At 60.5% G+C, this 19039-nt stretch overlaps 1 protein-coding gene across 3 annotated transcripts; it reads left to right on the top strand.

Annotated features, from left to right (window-relative positions):
* The first annotated feature begins 1916 nt into the window (after positions 1–1916).
* Positions 1917–17325, top strand: NPR1 (natriuretic peptide receptor 1). 3 transcript variants are annotated; one of them, XM_045583377.1, is made up of 23 exons: positions 1995–3125; positions 4054–4253; positions 4844–4957; positions 5623–5758; positions 6846–6937; positions 7465–7600; positions 7842–7926; positions 9583–9703; positions 10060–10134; positions 10290–10367; positions 10760–10864; positions 11110–11181; positions 11282–11438; positions 11701–11856; positions 12097–12265; positions 13096–13242; positions 13322–13445; positions 13586–13654; positions 14205–14379; positions 14596–14694; positions 16479–16570; positions 16695–16767; positions 16863–17325. In XM_045583377.1, the coding sequence occupies exons 1-22, from the start codon at positions 2387–2389 to the stop codon at positions 16755–16757; spliced, it is 3204 nt and encodes a 1067-aa protein (XP_045439333.1). In that variant the 5' UTR covers positions 1995–2386; the 3' UTR covers positions 16758–16767; positions 16863–17325. The 3 variants fall into 3 exon arrangements, with proteins under 3 accessions (XP_036297592.1, XP_045439333.1, XP_036297591.1); XM_036441698.2 differs by having other exon boundaries at positions 1997–3125; positions 16695–17325; XM_036441699.2 differs by lacking the exon at positions 14596–14694 and having other exon boundaries at positions 1917–3125; positions 16695–17325.
* The last annotated feature ends 1714 nt before the right edge of the window (positions 17326–19039 follow it).

Genomic DNA, 19039 nt, shown 5'->3' with positions numbered 1-19039 from the left:
GACCCTTCAGTCCGCAGGCTGACGCTCTATCCACTGAGCCAAAGCGGCCAGGGCTCTACTGATTTTTTAATTTCTTTCAGAGAAAGAGGAAGGGAGAGGGAGAGAAAGAGGGAAACATCAACAGTTGCCTCCTGTCCGGGGATTAAACCTGAAACCCAGGAATCAAACCCGAGACCCTTCAGTGCATAGGCAGACCCTACAAGCAAGTGAGCCACACCAGCAATGTGCTTATTTTTCAGTTTGGGCTATTAAATACACAGAGAGAAAATGCAGGCCAAACAAAATGTGCCAGCCATCCTAAGTTGGACTACAGTTTGCTCTAACGATAGAAATATTCAAAATTCTCCTAAAATTCTCCATGTAGAAAACATATTTCAGTTTCTGCTCTTTCTACACAGAATACTTTTCTCATCCTTCTACCCTTGTTGATTTATTTCTCCTTGAATTTCTTCCTGGTCCCAAGGCAGGCAGAATAGTTTTCAGCTGGACTTCTTCTTAATTTATCCATCTCTGTATTGTAGTCCTTAATGACATTACATTATGACTGTATGTCCCAAATAGAGCTCTTGAGGTACAGACTCTATTCGCACTTCTCTTTTTGCCCTTTGCATCTAGCTGGTGCCTAACCCTTACTACCGTGTTTCCCCAAAATAAGACATCCTCCGAAAATAAGACCTACTTACAGGTTTCCTTCTGAGTGAAATATAAGGCATCCCCCCGAAAATAAGACACCCTTCCCCCCTAGGCTAAACATGAGATTTGGTCCACTGATTCTGAAAGAAATGGAGTCACAAGAAATTCACCAGGAAATTCAGGAATTGGATGGTTATGATGATGTTCCAGAAGATGATGGCATGATTGTCATTGAATAAATGAGTAAATTCTTGATACTGCAGGATTCACAGTTTGTCTGGTTTGTGTTGACAACTACTGTACTACCGTACCGTATACAGGTAATAAATTTCCTTTATTTTCATTTAACAATAAATGTGTACCATATTCTTCTTCATGGAAAAATAAGACATCCCCTGAAAATAAGACCTAGCGCATCTTTGGAAGCAAAAATTAATATAAGACACTGTCTTATTTTCGAGGAAACAGGGTAGGTCCCCTGCAACTGTTTGCAAACCTTGGGTCCTGGCCTAGGTGCAGGGTTGGAGAGCTTGGTGGCCCAAATACCGTCCATGACGCCCATTGGCCACCAGAGGGCAGACTGATTCTACAGAGGTCCGGTCCAGCCGCCCCGCCGTCAAGTTTGCGCACCCAAACCTTCCCCTCCGCTGGTCATTTCCAACACCATTTCTCACCAATCATCACCCGCACGTTTCCCCTCCTCGGCTTCATGACCCTTTAGGGACTAAAGAGTTAATCCTGCCCTCCCACCCGACCCTATTCTCCGCCGACCCCTTTGATGCGGGTGGAGGGGCGTCCTGGCTGGTCTGGATCCTCAGGACCCTGGGGTTCGCCTACGTTAACGTCTTTTCCAGAAACCCGTCACTCCCGGACACTCCCATCACACACTCACACATTTTCCTGCTGAGATCCCGAACCAGCACCTCCTTCCTCCGCGGGAGGAGGGGAGGGCAAAGGTCTGTGTGTGTGTGTGTGTGTGTGTGTGTGTGTGTGTGTGTGTGTAAGGGGGGGGGGGGTCCCCACACCCTTCTCTATTCAGTTCTCCCGCGCGGACGTCGGGGGCCGTGACGCCGGCAGCGGGTCCAGGGGGACGGGGCGCCGGAGAGCCCGCGGCGCGGGGGCGGAGAGGAAGGAGTTAAAGGTCCGGATTGGCTCCGCTGATACCGAGCCTGGGAGGGGACGAGTCCGGAGGGAGGGGTGGGAGCTTGGCTCGGGTCCTCCCCCCCACTCCCCCCCCCCCCCCCCCCCCGCCCCGGGACAGCTGGAGACGCGGGCCGGCCGGACGCCGCTCCGGGCAGACTCGCCGGGGCCGCGCTCCCGCACACACAGCGCATTCCCCTCCCCGTGCCATCCCCGACCGACCTTCCTCCCTCTCCCAACTCCTCTCTCTCTCTCCTCTCTCTCTCTCTCTCTCTCTCTCTCTCTCTCTCTCTCTCTCTCTCTCTCACACACACACACACACACACACACACACACACACACCCCTAGCTCACTCCGGCCCCTCCGCTCCAGGCTCCCCTCCTCGCGCCCACCTGCTCCGCAGCTCCCTGCCCGGGGGTCCTCCCCCCCCCCGAACCCGCCCCGCACCCTCGGCGCTCCGGACCCTGACCGTGACCGTGACCGTAGCCGCTGGAGGGGACCGAGTTCCCCGGGGTGAGCGCCCCCGCCCGCTTCGCCTCCCTCCACCCTGAGCCCGAGGGGCCCGCGGAGGCCATGGTGGGAGCCCCCGCCCCCCGAGGGGCCCTCTGAGGCCATGCCGCACCCCGGGGGCCCCGCCGGCGCCCGCCCGCGCCCGTGGCCGCTCCCGCCGCCGCCGCCGATGCTGCTCCTGCTCCCGCTGCTCCCGCTGCTCCGGGGCGGCCTCGCGGGCAACCTGACGGTGGCCGTGGTGCTGCCGCTCGCCAACACCTCGTACCCGTGGTCCTGGGCGCGCGTGGGCCCGGCCGTGGCGCTGGCGCTGGCCCGCGTGCGGGCGCGGCCCGAGCTGGTGCCCGGCTGGACGGTGCGCACGGTGCTGGGCAGCAGCGAGGACGCGCGGGGCGTCTGCTCCGACACCGCCGCGCCGCTGGCCGCCGTGGACCTCAAGTGGGAGCACGCGCCCGCCGCCTTCCTGGGCCCGGGCTGCGTGTACGCCGCCGCGCCCGTGGCCCGCTTCACGGCGCACTGGCGGGTGCCGCTGCTCACGGCCGGCGCCCCGGCGCTGGGCTTCGGCGCCAAGGACGAGTACGCGCTCACCACGCGCGCGGGGCCCAGCCACGCCAAGCTGGGCGACCTGGTGGCGGCGCTGCACCGGCGCCTGGGCTGGCGGCGTCGCGCGCTCGTGCTCTACGCCTACCGGCCCGGCGACGACCAGCCCTGCTTCTTCGTGGTGGAGGGGCTGTACCTGCGGCTCCGCGACCGCCTCAACATCACCGTGGACCACCTGGAGTTCGCCGAGGGCGACCGGGACCACTACGCCAGGCTGCTGCGCACCGTGCAGCGCCAGGGCCGCGGTGAGCGGGCGCAGGGGCCCGGGGCCCCTCATCCCGGGGAGGCGCCTGGACGTCCCCTCTTTTCTCCGGCCAGTCTGTCTCCTCCTCCTCCATCTCCTCCTTCATTTCCTCCTCTTCCTCCATCTTCTCCTCTTCATCTCCTCCTCTTCCTCCATCTTCTCCTCCTCCATCTCCTCTTCCTCCTCTCCTCCTCCTCCATCTCCTCCTCCATCTCCTCTTCCTCCTCTCCTCCTCCTCCATCTCCTCTTCTCCTCTCCTCCTCCTCCATCTCCTCCTCTTCCATCTCCTCTTCCTCCTCTCCTTCTCCTCCTCCTCCTCCTCCTCTTCCTCTTCTTCCTCAAGTTCCTCCTCGTTCCTGTCTCAGCCTCTTTGGCCTTTTCCATCTCTGAGTCTCCATCTCCTTCTCTTTTCCCATACCCTGCTCTCCCCGTTTGCAGGGCCCTCTCCCTTCTCACCTACCCCTCTCCCCCACCTCCTTCCTGCCCTCCAGCTCCCAGCGAATTAGGAAGGGGTGCCTGCTGCCACCCTGACACTGAGTAGGTTCCTGGCACTGAGTAGTTCCCATCCCTCTTTTCTCACCCATTTTCTGTCTCTTCCCAACAGCCTTGCTCCTTCCTCCATCTTCTCCTCCCATTGCTCCCACACACCAGCTCCTGGCCAGTCCCCTCTCCAGCTGGCCTAACTCTCCTTCCGGCCTGGCCGCCTCGGGACTTGACCTCCCCTTTGCCCACTCCCCCTACCTCTGCTCCTTTCTCCCTCCCACCTCCACCTCCTACCTTCTCCATCTGTCTCCTGCCACAGCCTGTACTGAGTCAGGAGTCCCACTTAACCACTGCGAGGTCTCCGACCGACCCCCCGGGTGCCCCAGCTTCCCTCTCTGGAAAGTCTCCCCAACACCGAGGCTTCTCTCTCTGCCCCTTCCTCCCAGTCATCTACATCTGCAGCTCCCCGGATGTCTTCAGAACCCTGATGCTCCTGGCCCTGGAAGCCGGCCTCAGCGGGGAGGACTATGTGTTCTTCCACCTGGACCTCTTCGGGCAGAGCCTGCGAGGTGCCCACGGCCCCGGGCCCCGCAGGCCCTGGGAGCGCGGGGACGGCCAGGATGCCGCTGCCCACCGCGCCTTTCGGGTGCGTGCCCAGCTGTGGGACTCGGAACTGGTGGCACGGAGTTTCTGGGCACTGGGCCTTGCATTATCTGAAATGGTTCTAGAAAAGAAGGTCTTTCATTTTAAGGAGTATATATTATTGATTTCAGAGAGGAAGGGAGAGATAGAAACATCAATGATGAGAGAGAATCATTGACCAGCTGCCTCCTGCACGCCCCCTACTGGGGATCGAGCCCGCAACCTGGGCATGTGCCCTCTACTGGAATCGAACCTAGGACTGAGTCAAACCAGCTAGGGCAGAAAAATTCTTGATGCTCATAAGGAGTTAGGTGAGGAAGGGCAGGGGTCTGGGTCAGGAGGTGTACGGAGGGACGGCACTCATCAGAGCCGGGAGGATAAGAAGATGTGAGCACAGGCTTGAGGTGGAAGGACGCCAAGTCCTGCAGACTCACTGGGCTTGGAGAAGCCGCCTTTTTGGACCCCTGGTTTGGGGCAGACAGCGCCTCACCCAGGATACGGGGTCCGGCCTTAAGCTAAGCGGAGATGGGCCCCAGGCTCCTGGAAGGATGGGTCCGCTCCCAGCTCACCCCTCTCCACTGACCCCTTCCTCAGGCCGCCAAAATCATTACATACAGAGAGCCAGACAACCCTGAGTACGTGGGATTCCTGCAGCAGCTGAAGCACTTGGCTCGTGAGCAGTTCAACTTCACCATTGAGGATGGCCTGGTAGGACGGGGTCCCGGGACCCTCCAAGGCCGACCTCCAGCCCCCACTCCATGGCCCTCTGCCCGTCTCCACCCTGTTCTCGCAGCCATACCAGTATCCCCCGGTCTCCCCCTCTTTCCCTTCCCCTTGCTTCTGTATCTCTCCTGGTGATGGGGGTTGGGAGGAGGCATTGACCAGGTCAACCTCCAGTACTCACAGTCAGAGGGAAGGGATATGTCCTGCCCCACCCACCCAGCAGGATGCAAAGCGGTGGTCTATGCAAAGGCCTTTTTTTAAAAATATATATATTTTATTGATTTTTTTACAGAGAGGAAGAGAGAGGGATAGAGAGTTAGAAACATCAATGAGAGAGAATCATCAATCAGCTGCCTCTTGCACACCCCCTACTGAGGATGTGCCCACAACCAAGGTACATGCCCTTGACCGGAATCGAACCTGGGACCTTCCAGTCCGCAGGCCGATGCTCTTTCCACTGAGCCAAACCGGTTTTGGCATATGCCGAGGCATCTTGTCGATAGCAAAGCCTTTCTGTGCTGTGGGGAGGTTTCCTCCCGTCCCCTCCCAAGCTCCCAGCACCTCCCATCGCCACCCCCCCCCCCCCCCACAGCGCCCACTGCGTGCCCCTCACGTATCGCACCCCAGTCAGGCTCTGCTGGTCCCCGCAGGTGAACACCATCCCCGCGTCCTTCCACGACGGGCTCCTGCTCTTTGTCCAGGCGGTGACAGAGACGCTGGCACACGGGGGAGTGGTCACCGACGGGGAGGGCATCACGCAGCGCATGTGGAACCGAAGCTTCCAAGGTCAGGGCCTGGGGGCGGCCAGAACAGCCTGCCTGGGCGTGCACCGGGCCGGAGGCCATGAGAAGCCTCGGGTCCTGTGGCCCCGGGCCGGGCAGTCACTCGCCCGCCCATGCCAGCCTTCTGCAGCTCCCTGCAGGCAATCCTGCCCCATCTCCCCGGCCCCCTGCAGGCCCTCCTGCCCCATCTCCCCAGCTCCCTGCAGGCCCTCCCGCCCCATCTCCCCGGCTCCCTGCAGGCCCTCCTGCCCCATCTCCCCGGCCCCCTGCAGGCCCTCCTGCCCCATCTCCCCGGCTCCCTGCAGGCCCTCCTGCCCCATCTCCCCGGCTCCCTGCAGGCCCTCCTGCCCCATCTCCCCGGCTCCCTGCAGGCCCTCCTGCCCCATCTCCCCAGCTCCCTGCAGGCCCTCCCGCCCCATCTCCCCAGCTCCCTGTAGGCCCTCCTGCCCCATCTCCCCGGCTCCCTGCAGGCCCTCCTGCCCCATCTCCCCAGCTCCCTGCAGGCCCTCCTGCCCCATCTCCCCAGCTCCCTGCAGGCCCTCCTGCCCCATCTCCCCAGCTCCCTGCAGGCCCTCCTGCCCCATCTCCCCAGCTCCCTGCAGGCCCTCCTGCCCCATCTCCCCAGCTCCCTGCAGGCCCTCCTGCCCCATCTCCCCGGCTCCCTGCAGGCCCTCCTGCCCCATCTCCCCGGCTCCCTGCAGGCCCTCCTGCCCCATCTCCCCGGCTCCCTGCAGGCCCTCCTGCCCCATCTCCCCGGCTCCCTGTAGGCAATCCTGCCCCATCTCCCCAGCTCCCTGCAGGCCCTCCTGCCCCATCTCCCCGGCTCCCTGCAGGCCCTCCTGCCCCATCTCCCCGGCTCCCTGCAGGCCCTCCTGCCCCATCTCCCCGGCTCCATCAAGAGGTCCCTCTAAGTATCCAGCGCCAATCAGTTCTGTGGCTGAGGTGTCTGTCCCTTCTGTTATCATTCCGTGTGTGTGGGGCGGGCAAGGCAGGGACAGTCAAGGGATCAGATGAGGCGGGTATGGGGGGAGTGGGTCCCTGAACTTCCTTCCACTCCCTCAAAACACAGCCCTCTTCCTCCACGCCCCCAGGTGTGACCGGGTACCTGAAAATGGACAGCAATGGGGACCGAGAGACCGACTTCTCCCTCTGGGATATGGATCCTGAGACTGGAGCCTTCAGGGTAAGGCTGAGCCCGGGAGGACAGTGCCAACCAAGAAAGACCCCCTCGGCCCTCTTCTCCCCCCTGACCCCCCTCACCCCAGCCCTGGCAGGGCATCTGTCTCCTCTGAAGTTACCTACTACGCTTGGTCACTTATGGAGAGTCCTGGATTAGAAGGGTCTGCTCTAGTCGGGAGGATCCACCAGAATGATGGGGACTCACAGGCATTACTCTCGGGAACCCCATGTCTGAGGAGGGAGCACAGCCCTACCCTCGGGTCACAGAACCCCTCCCACAGAGACAGGCAGCTCAGAGCCAAGAGGAACTCCCACTGTGTTCAAGTTATTCCACGCTAATGACATGGGGCCTGGGGAGGGGGGTCTCTGTATCAGTCACAGCAGGGGTTTGATGCATAGTTGACATCCCAGTTAAAGGACCTGGAAGCAGAGATGGGTTAGGTGGGAGGCAGGACTACCCAACAGGACAGGAGGGCAGGACGGGAGGTCCTCCCCGCCCACCATTCCCCCTGCCCTCCCTCCCTCCCGTAGGTCGTTCTGGACTACAATGGGACTTCCCAGGAGCTGGTGTCTGTGTCAGGGCGCACACTGCACTGGCCCCTGGGACACCCGCCCCCTGACATCCCCAGATGCGGCTTCGACAACGAGGACCCCGCCTGCCACCAAGGTGCCTCCCCTTGCCTTCCAGGCCTCCATTCTGAGAGACGGCTCCTCTCCCCTCCCTCCCCCCCGCCCCCGCCCGCCATGGGGAGTCAAATCAGTGCTCCCCTCCCACCCTGAGATTTCTGGGAAGGCTCCGGCCTTTTCCCTCCCTTCCTCCGTCAGCCTAGCTCCCTGATTGGCCGTTGAAGGCACTCCTGCTGTCTAACCAAACTCTTCCTTGCTGTACCTGGGACTCTCTCCTGCAGCCCACTTTTCCACCCTGGAGGTGCTGGCGTTGGTAGGCAGCCTCTCTCTGCTCAGCATCCTCATCGTCTCCATCTTCATATACAGGTGAGCCTTGGGACGAGGGCGGCGAGTGAGGCTGGGAGACCGAGAGAACCAGCCAGGCTCAGGGGAGGTGGCAAGGATGCAGAGGAAGGGAGAAGGGGTGAGGGCACAGCATGGGAAGGGAGAAGGGGTGAGGCACAGCAGGGGAAGGGAGAAGGGGTGAGGGCACAGCATGGGAAGGGAGAAGGGGTGAGGGCACAGCAGGGGAAGGGAGAAGGGGTGAGGGCACTCAGGGGAAGGGAGAAGGGGTGAGGGCACAGCGGGGGAAGGGAGAAGGGCTGAGGGCACAGCAGGGGAAGGGAGAAGGGGTGAGGGCACAGCAGGGGAAGGGAGAAGGGGTGAGGGCACAGCAGGGGAAGGGAGAAGGGCTGAGGGCACAGCAGAGGAAGGGAGAAGGGCTGAGGGCACAGCAGGGGAAGGGAGAAGGGGTGAGGGCACAGCAGGGGAAGGGAGAAGGGGTGAGGGCACAGCAGGGGAAGGGAGAAGGGGTGAGGGCACAGCGGGGGAAGGGAGAAGGGCTGAGGGCACAGCAGGGGAAGGGAGAAGGGGTGAGGGCACAGCGGGGGAAGGGAGAAGGGGTGAGGGCACTCAGGGGAAGGGAGAAGGGGTGAGGGCACAGCAGGGGAAGGGAGAAGGGGTGAGGGCACAGCAGGGGAAGGGAGAAGGGCTGAGGGCACAGCAGGGGAAGGGAGAAGGGGTGAGGGCACAGCAGGGGAAGGGAGAAGGGGTGAGAGCACAGCAGGGGAAGGGAGAAGGGGTGAGGGCACAGCGGGGGAAGGGAGAAGGGGTGAGGGCACAGCGGGGGAAGGGAGAAGGGGTGAGGGCACAGCAGGGGAAGGGAGAAGGGGTGAGGGCACAGCAGGGGAAGGGAGAAGGGGTGAGAGCACAGCGGGGGAAGGCCGCTGGAGCTGGGGGGGAAAAGAGACTAAAAAGCCTTAGGACACAAGGAAGAAAGGAGGAAACGGTAGGAGTGGCCAGGGAGAGGGAGGGGATCCCAGACAGCAGGGGAGCGGACATCATAAAGGCCTGAATATTGGCCCAGGGGCCGGTTTGTCCCCCACAACCCGACTCTTGCTGGAGGAAGGAGAGGCAGTGGTTCAGACTGGGATTGGGCCCCTGTGAGCAGGCCGGGTGAGGAGCCCATGGGCATTCAGAGAGAAAGGAGCCCTGTGCCTCCTTCCAGTGGAGCTGAAACGAGAAGTTAAGGATAGAGGTGGGGGGGGACGGGGGACATTCTTGCTGGTTGATCATGTACTGTGTACAGACCCCTCCCCCGCCACATTCCTTTTTTTTAATTATTATTTCTTTATTGATTCAGAGAGGAAAGGAGAGGGAGAGAGATAGAAACACAAACGATGAGAGAGAGCCATTGATCAGCTGCCTCCTGCACGCCCCCTACTGGGGATCAAGCCCACAACCCAGGCGTGTGCCCTTGACCTGAATCAAACCCGGGACCCTCCAGTCTCAAAGAAATAAAGGGACTGCCCAAGGTCCCAGGGAGGCAGAGTTTCACCCAAGCCTCCTGACTCTGAGCCCAGGGTGGGCCTGAAACCCGCCTCAGCAGAGAGGTGGTGGTGCCAGGCTCTGCGAAGGGGCCGCGGGGCGGAGCCTCCCCATGCGGGTCGGGTCCGGGGCTCAGAGGCAGGTGTCCTGCCCCAGGAAGATGCAGCTGGAGAAGGAGCTGGCCTCGGAGCTGTGGCGGGTGCGCTGGGAGGACCTGCAGCCCAGCAGCCTTGAGAGGCACCTCCGGAGTGCGGGCAGCCGGCTGACCTTGAGTGGGGTGAGGGCACTGGCATTGGGGGGGACTTGGGGGACAGCTGGGGGTGGGGTGGGGGGAGGGCAGTGCTGATGGGTAAGGGAGAGAGCAGGGTTCTGACCCCAGCTGTCTTTCACTTGTGTGGCCGTGGGCACGTCACGGCCCCGCCCTGCGGCTCTCGGAGCCTGCCTTACGGCTCCTCAAAGGCCGAGGACAGTACGTGTGAAAATGTGCCGAAGGGGAAAAGCACGTGAGGAGAGGACTCCATGACGTGGAATGAGGCAGCGAAGACCAGAGCTCGGGCCATCAGCAGGGAGAGCGGGGCCCGTGGTGGGGACATCCCCCGGGCTGACACCCCTCCTGCCCCCTCCATCCCTCAGAGAGGCTCCAATTACGGCTCGCTCCTCACCACAGAGGGCCAGTTCCAGGTCTTCGCCAAGACGGCGTACTATAAGGTGGGCCTGGGCCCGCCCGGGGCAGGCTGTTCTCTGACAGCACAGGGCGGGCCAGGAGGCACAGGAGGGGGGTGGGACTGTGAGGAGCGGCTGCAGATCCAGGGCATTTGGGAGCTCCCATCCCCTCGCAGTGACCGTCTCCATTCCTTGCCCAGGGCAACCTCGTGGCTGTGAAAACTGTGAACCGCAAACGCATCGAGCTGACGAGAAAAGTCCTGTTTGAGCTGAAGCATGTAATGCAGGGGAGGGAGGCAGTGGCCGGGGGAAGCATCCCAGGGGGACGCGGGAGGTTGGCCAGCAGCACTGCAGTGGAGAGACCTCGGGGTCATCTGAGCCCTGGGACGCGCCCTCGCGTCTTGTGCACGGGAGGAGGCGTCACGGACGGGGAAAGGACAGCTGGACTCGTCCCGGAGGGAAGTCCTCGAGGGCTTGGGAGGCAGGGGGAGTAGGGAGCCGGCTTGGAGGGGTGCCGGGCTACAGAACGCGGGTGGGAATCGCCAGGGAAGGTCCTAGAACGTCTGGGGGATGAGGACAGAGTTAAGAAGAGTGAGCAGTCCTCTCGGGTGGGGGACAACTTGAGGAGTGAGGTCCCTGTCAGGCTCCTGATGTCGGCTCCCCCCTGCAGATGCGGGATATACAGAATGACCACCTGACCAGATTTGTGGGTGCCTGCACCGATCCCCCCAACATCTGTATCCTCACCGAGTACTGCCCCCGTGGGAGCCTGCAGGTGAGGGGATCACGGGGGGTCCAGAAACTTAGGTCTGGCCCTGGCTCTCACCCCAGGCAGGCCTCTCTCTCTTTCTGACCTTTATTTGCCCATCTGTAAAATGGGGAGGGGGTGGGAGGAGAGGCAGTGGCACGAAAGCAAATACAAAGATCTGTCCTGTGCTGCCACTTGACGGCAGTAGGACCCCTGCCCTCCTCTTCCGGGGGAGACTGCAGGGCACAGGTCTGACTCTCGCTGCCCAGTAGGACATTCTGGAAAACGAGAGCATCACCCTGGACTGGATGTTCCGGTACTCTCTCACCAACGACATCGTCAAGGTAGGGCCAGGAGGGAGCCCTTGGACGCGGGGGGAGGCATGCTTCTCTGGCCGTGGGTGTAAGTCCCACTCACACCCCAGGCCCCGCCCCCATTCTCCAGGGCATGCTGTTCCTGCACAACGGGGCCATTTGCTCCCACGGGAACCTCAAGTCATCCAACTGTGTGGTCGACGGCCGATTCGTGCTCAAGATCACCGACTACGGGCTGGAGAGCTTCAGGGACCCGGAGCCAGACCAAGGACACACCCTCTACGCCAGTGAGCTCAGACCCCCTCTGCCCCCAACCCTGCCCGGAGGCCAGCCCGGCAAGGAGGCTGAGCCTGGTCCCGGATGGGCTTGAGCCCGCTTTTCCGGCCTCTTGCCCTGTTTGTTCACCGGAAGCACGAGGAGTCCGATGCAGTGGTCTCCGGGCCTCGTCTATCTCTAGCGCTCAGTTCGGTGTCTCCAGATCTGGCTCTGTCCTTGTTTCCCTTTAGCGCTGGGCCCTTCACCCTGTGACTCCTGACCTCTGACCCGCAGAAAAGCTGTGGACAGCCCCCGAGCTCCTGCGAATGGCCTCGCCCCCCGTCCGGGGCTCCCAAGCGGGTGACGTCTACAGCTTTGGGATCATCCTTCAGGAGATTGCCCTGAGGAGCGGCGTGTTCCACGTGGAAGGTCTGGACCTCAGCCCCAAAGGTGAGAGGACCGTGCTGCCCCCAGCCCTGCCTCAGCCCCAGAGGGAGCTGCCCGGAGATGCCACCACATCTTCCTTCTGCCAAGTTCAGCCACCACCAACCCGCTGCTCCACGGCCGCCAGCGACCCTGAAGCATGACTGGGCTCTCCTGCCCCCTGCCCGGGTCCTGGCCGTCCCCACCCCATCTCTCAGCAGGCCCTTGGCTGACCCAGCCACGGAGCCCCTTCCTCCCCACACACAGAGATCATCGAGCGGGTGACCAGGGGGGAGCAGCCCCCGTTCCGGCCCTCCCTGGACCTGCAGAGCCACCTGGAGGAGCTGGGGCACCTGATGCAGAGGTGCTGGGCTGAGGACCCGCAGGAGCGGCCGCCCTTCCAGCAGATCCGCATGATGCTGAGAAAGTTCAACAGGTCTCTGGCCTTGGGCATGGAGCACCCCCAGCCTCCCCTGTGCCCCCCACCACCACCGTATACCCCCCACTTCAGTCTCATCTCTGCCTGGCTCAGTTGGTTAGAGCATCGTCCCAATATGCCAAGGCTGTGGGTTCGATCCCAAGTCAGGGCACATCCAAGAATCAACCAATGAACATATAAATAAGTGTAACAACAAATTCTGTTTCTCTCCCCCCCCGCCCCCAATTCCTCTTTTATTTAAAAAATAAAAAAGTCTCAAAAAAAATCTCATCCCTGCAGTAGCTACTGCAGCCACCACAGCCTCACAGCCCTGTATGAAAACCGAATGACCCAGGTGTCCCTAACGTTCCCCACCTCCCACACCCCTCTCCTCCCACAACACACCCACCCACAGCCCTCCTGCCCAGCTCCCGGGGCCCCTCGTCTTCACTAGTGTGCAGAGTACACGGGGCTTCTCCCTCCATGGCAGTTCACCCGATGAATTCCTCTGCCCAGTGCCCACCCTGGGGCCCAGTGTCCCCAGATGCCCCACTGAGCCTGTGTGCCCTCCTGCTGCGTTCTCCATCAGAGTCCCCTCCCTCCTCCTCTGCCTCCTTCTCACTCACTGTTCCAACAAAACAGCTGGTGTGCCTGAAGCTTCATACTTGGCTCTGACGTCATCTCAAAGATGCACCGAACTTTCCTCCTACCCTTTCCCCCTGGCCATCCTCTCCTGTGGTGCCCCTCACCCTCCACCTTCTCCAGGGTCCCCCTGCAGTTGGGGGTGGGCTGATAGCCTGGGGCGGGCACCCTCTCACCCCTGCCGGCTGCTCCCCGCCCGCCCTCAGAGAGAACAGCAGCAACATCCTGGACAACCTGCTGACCCGCATGGAGCAGTACGCCAACAACCTGGAGGAGCTGGTGGAGGAGCGCACCCAGGCCTACCTGGAGGAGAAGCGGAAGGCCGAGGCGCTGCTCTACCAGATCCTGCCTCAGTGAGTGCCCCCGCCCGGCCCTGTGCCCCCCCCTGCTCCCGCCCCTCCCCCCCTCACCCTCTGACCCCTGACCCCTCAGCTCAGTGGCTGAGCAGCTGAAGCGCGGGGAGACCGTGCAGGCCGAAGCCTTCGACAGTGTCACCATCTACTTCAGTGACATCGTGGGCTTCACGGCCCTGTCGGCCGAGAGCACGCCCATGCAGGTGAGCCAGGGGGTGGCTGCCAGCGAAGGCTGCCGTCCCATAGGAGCACCCTCAGCCTCCCTGCCTTCTGGTTCCTCGTTCCCGCCCAAGCCCAGGAGGAGCCCCCTCTCCTCACCCCCATGGGCTCTCCTCCTTTCCAGGTAGTGACACTGCTCAATGACCTGTACACCTGCTTCGATGCCGTCATAGACAACTTCGACGTGTACAAGGTGAGCGTGTGCGTGTGGGCGGGGAGGGACAGACAGACTGCTGGGCAGAGGCAGGAAAAGGGGACGGGAAGAGTGAAATAGGATCTTTGAGAGGAGACCCAGGTACATGGGAGAGACAGGATCACAAGGAGACCCCCAGGGGCAGGTAGAGAAACCGAGCGGTGAGGAGGGATGGAGGGATGGGGGATGGAAGGATGGAGAGGTGGAGGGGTGGAGGGATGGGGGATGGAAGGATGGAGGGAGAATGGAGGAAGGATGGAGGGATGGAGAGGTGGAAGGATGGAGGGATGGGGGATGGAGGGGTGGAGGATGGAGGGATGGAGGGATGGGGGATGGAAGGATGGAGGATGGAGGGGTGGAGGGATGGAGGATGGAGGGATGGGGGATGGAAGGATGGAGGGATGGAGGATGGAGGGATGGGGGATGAGGAAAGCCAGCCACTGGCTGGCAGGTGCGGGTGCAGAATGAAAGTACACGAGGGGAGGGGTTGGGGCGGCCCAGGGAGAGGAAGCTTCAGCCCCACGCCCTGCGCCCTCTCCCGCCCTCGCAGGTGGAGACAATCGGCGACGCCTACATGGTGGTGTCGGGGCTTCCAGTGCGGAACGGGCGGCTGCACGCCTGCGAGGTGGCCCGCATGGCCCTGGCGCTGCTGGACGCCGTGCGCTCCTTCCACATCCGCCACCGGCCCCAGGAGCAGCTGCGCCTGCGCATCGGCATCCACACAGGTGAGGGCACCCACACAGGTGAGGCCCAGAGGCGGGGAGGGGGCTCCCGAAGGCTGAGCTGCGGAAACTCTGGCCTCAGACCCACCTCCTGCCCCTGCGGAGCGCCCTAGCCACGCCCTGTGGCCGCCCTCCAATCCCCTCCCTCCCTGCCTCCCTCCCTCCCTCCTTCCCTTCACACCCGCCGGCCCCCTCGCTGATGGGCTTCGCTCCCTCCAGGACCCGTGTGTGCTGGCGTGGTAGGGTTGAAGATGCCCCGTTATTGTCTCTTTGGGGACACAGTCAACACGGCCTCACGAATGGAGTCTAACGGGGAAGGTATGGCGGCCCCTAAAGGGGATAGGAGCCCAGGAAAGTCCCCCAGACAGGTTGTGCCTGTCCGATCCCTGTCCCAGCTCCTCCCCTCTCTCCTCCCCACCTCCTGCTCCTGGGAGTGCAACCTGGGCAGATCACCTTGCGTCTAGTCAGAGACTCAGACCCTAAGCTGCCCTCTCTTTTCAAATGTTTGAGAAGTCTTTCCAGGCCCCAGTTCACCAGTTCCCAGCAGGAATCCCACCTTTAGAGCCCCCAGTGGGCTCAGAGCTGCCCACTGGGGTGTGAGGCTCAGCTCTCTCCGAACCCAGCTGGGTATGGATTTGGTACACCATTCTGAGTCTACGTTTTCCTCATCTGTAAGAGTGAGAATAAAAAATCTGCCTCTTTGCCGAAACCGGTTTGGCTCAGTGGATAGTCGATGTTTCTCTCTCATCGACATTTCTAACTCTCTATCCCTCTCAATTCCTCTTTGTGTAAAAAAAAAAAAAAAAAATCTGCCTCACTAGAGTTATAGGAGGAAGCCCTATAACACAAGGAAGACATAGTTGTCACTCAACTTTTCCGAGCCTCGGATATTATCTGTAAAAAATGATGCCTGTCTCGGGGTGTAGAACACCTAGCACAGCCCCTGGCACACAGTAGGTGCCTAATACATGCTTGCTCCCGCCTCTTCCTTTGGTCCTGCTTCCTGTTGATCTTCTTTCTGCCTTCCTGCTGAGTCCGACACAGTTTCACCAAGTGAGCATTTGTTGAGCAATGTGCTGGGATGGGAAGACCCAGACCCACAGTTGGCTGGAGAGCCACGGGGACCCCATCCAAACCTCACAGCGGAAGGAGGTCTACTGGGAGCCAAGTGGGGCTCTGGTGCAGCACGTGTTCCCTGGGCACTGCGCTTGGGGCTGTCCGGGCAGGAGAAGGCCTCTCGTTGAGATCCAGTCCTCAAGGAGCACGTGCTCAGGAATGGTTAAACAACACAACAAGGCCACCGGGATGCAGACGCCGGCGGTGGCGGGATCGAGTTCAGAGGGAGGTCCGATAGAGAAGGGCTGTGGGGATGCTGGTCAGTGGTCAGGAGGCCTCGGTCTCCTCCTCTAGGCCTCAGCTACCTCAGCTGGAACACCAGGGTGGTGAGTCACTGATCGAGGGCTTCCTGTGTGCCAGATTCTGTTCCCTCTTTGAAGGTTAAACTTAATCCTCCCAGCAGGGCTTCGAGATGGGCACTGTCCCTGTCAGCACTCTACGGATTAGGAAGATGAAGCCCAGAGAGTTCATATGTCTTCCCCAAGCAAGCCTTCATTCTGGCATTCATCCTAGGCAGAGCAGGCCCCAAAGTCCGAGGTCCTGACCACTGTGCTACACACTCACTGTCTAGAGCCTGGTGAAGCGCAAGGGTGCTGTCTAATAGAACTTTCCACAGTGATGAAGTTGTTCTCTAATCTGAGCTGTCCGATATGGGGGCCTGGGTCACAGGGGGCTATTGATCGCTTGAAATGTGGTCTTGCAGCAGGGGCATTGCATGTTTAATTAATTGATTTTGTTTTAATTAATTTAAATTTTAAAAAAAATTACATGTGACTCTTCGCTACCAGGATGGATAGGTCACACAGCTCTTCCCCAGCAGAGAGGCCAGTGTGGTCAGACACCACATGGAGAGGGTGTGACTCTGGTTAGGAAGCTTCCTGGACCAGAAAGAAGGAGAGAGCATCTTTCTACCCGCCAGTGCCTTGATTTCTCCTGTTCCCTTCTCTTGCATCCCTCACTTCCCTTCTTCTCCTTATCCTACTCAGCCCTGAAGATCCACTTGTCTTCGGAGACCAAGGCTGTCCTGGAGGAGTTCGGTGGCTTCGAGCTGGAGCTTCGAGGGGATGTGGAAATGAAGGTAGAGGAGGAAGCCCCTAGTGTCACCATCCCTGGGGGCCCCAGAGGGGGCTCCCTTCCCTCAAGCCCCTTCTCCAGCAGCTACTTCCACTCCCATCCCAACCTCCCCTTCTGTTTCTCTCCAGGGCAAAGGCAAAGTCCGGACCTACTGGCTCCTGGGGGAGCGGGGCAATAGCACCCGAGGCTGACCGGCCTTTCCTCCCGGCCTCCCACACCTCCCTTCCCTGTGCCAGAGTGACAGAGCGGTTCCAGGCCCCCCCTCACCCACCGCGGCCCCACTGTCGCCAGAGGATCAGGAGAAGCGGTGTGAGCAGCTCAGGTGTGCTCACTCCCGTGGAGACACCACACGTCTCCTCTGCGAGGGGACTGGTGGAGGGGAGAGAACTTGGAGCTCACAGAACCAGACAAAGCCCACAGCCACGCCCAGTGGGACCCACACCCGTTACCCACCCCGCCTCAGGCCAAGCTGGGGTGTGGGTTCCTGGGTCCTCCTGCCCCTCCTGTGCCTCCTCCCTCAACCTTGCTGCACTGTGACTTTCGTGGGGAAGGGGAAGAGCCACCTGAGGGGGAATAGGAAAAGGTTTAGAGATGAATGGGGAAGGGGGGAGTCCACAACTGCCACAAACACCCCCCATCTCCCACCACCCAACACTGGATGCAGTGTGCAGGGGAGAGGCAAGGTATGGAGGGGCTGGCGGCCTGTGTGCCTTGCTTCTCAACCATGAGTGGAGACCATTAAAATCTTTGTTCTAGTGACAGTGTCTCTTCTTGAGGGAGAGAGGGTTGCCAGAAAACACAGCCATGTCCTCCACCCTCTCTGACAGAGGAGACACGTTTCTCAAGCTGGGAACAGCCTGCGAATCGCCCAAGCACTGCATGCATCACTTTTGAGCCAAGGAACCATTTCCACTCTTAAGAGTTATTGAGGGCCCCAAAGAGCTTTTGTTTATGTGGGCTTATCTATGGAAATATATTCTGTACTATAAGTGAAAACAGCCCTATTAACTCATTTAAAATAACGATAATAAACCCATCACATGTTAGTAACTTTTTACTGCTTTATCAAGCACATTCTTAAGAGAAACCGGTAGTCCTGGCCGGTGTTTCTCAGTGGTTAGAGCATCAGCCCAGGCACCCGAGGGTCGAGGTTCTTGTCAAGGGCATGTATCCTTAGGTGAGGAGTAACAAAAACTGTTAGCGGCGGGAGAGGGAGAAATTGTTTTTTAACTGGCAATATGTGATAACGAAGAGGTCAATGACTAGTTTGGTGCTACTGCCTTGATTTATGCTAAGATATCAGCAGTCTCTCTCTCTCTCTCTCTCTCTCTCTCTCTCTCTCTCTCACACACACACACACACACGTTGCTTTTTCACACTCAGTGCAAATAACACAGTCCGTAGGGCAAATCATGTACTAAATAGTAGGAGCTTGAAAATCAGAAGCAGGAAAAGGAGTGAGGCCGGAATGGTGAGCTCTCGCACCTTTCGCCCCAGGAGGCCTGGGAGCAAAGAAAAAGGGACTGGGGGGGGGGAGGGGGACATATAGATCCCTTTTCAATCCCATTGAGATGTAGGCACTGTCCCCACGTCCCTCCATTCCCATGCCAGTGTAGACAGATGGGAGTGATAGTTTGCAAAATGACTCTCCGCTGGGCTAAGGGCCCTCCCGTCCCAGCTCCCGCCGTTCTCCCCACCCCCTTCCTGAGCGGCAGGCAGGCAGGAATGCAGATGAGGGGGGAGAGGTGGCTACAGCTTCACCTCCCCCAAGGGGGAAGAAAGTGCCAGACATTTCTTCAGTGCCATCCATCAAGTGCAGACAGGCCCTTCCTCCCTCCTCCCCTCCCCAAGCCTCTTCCTGGAGTCCACACCCAGGGGGGCCTGGAGGCAGGGTGGGCAGCGTGGAGGCCTGCCTCGGGGCAGTGCTCCCTGGTACGTGGTCTGGGGTGAAGAAAGGGGAAATTGTTCTCTTGTCCGGGGACCTCGATGTTCTGTGCTCCCTCCCCACCCTTTGGGGCCTCCGGCAGCTTTGATTTATGGGGAGAGGCAGCTTGCACGGTCAAGTCCTCACCCTCTGCTGGGGAGGAAAAGCCTGGGGAAGGCCTAACAGAAGGATGGTTGCCCGGGTAACCACAGCAAACTCAACTTTCTAGTGGGCTCTGGTGACCGTCTCCCACTCTCATGCCCCAGTTCCCCTCCCAAGGGTAGTAGACCACCCCAGAACAGAGTGGATGTGCTAAGGAGAACTAGGGCCTGAGAAGTTGGGCTTGGGGGGCTGGGTATCTAAGGAGACTGGGGTTCGGGGAGGGGAGCGGGGAGCCGAATGGCTGAGGAACTCCGGCAAGACAATTCTAGGAAATTGCCCGTCAGATCCTTCCGGGGTAGCCTGGCTCTGCTGCTGACGCTGGAGGGGAGGGCGCTGGGGGGTGGGCGTCAGGAGAGGCCCGGGAGTGGATGATTTCTGCAGCTCCAG

This window comes from Pipistrellus kuhlii, unplaced genomic scaffold (assembly GCF_014108245.1).
Source record: "Pipistrellus kuhlii isolate mPipKuh1 unplaced genomic scaffold, mPipKuh1.p scaffold_m20_p_18, whole genome shotgun sequence".
In the NCBI taxonomy this organism is placed as follows: Eukaryota; Metazoa; Chordata; class Mammalia; order Chiroptera; family Vespertilionidae; genus Pipistrellus; species Pipistrellus kuhlii.
This window is presented reverse-complemented; position numbering and strand designations above follow the sequence as displayed.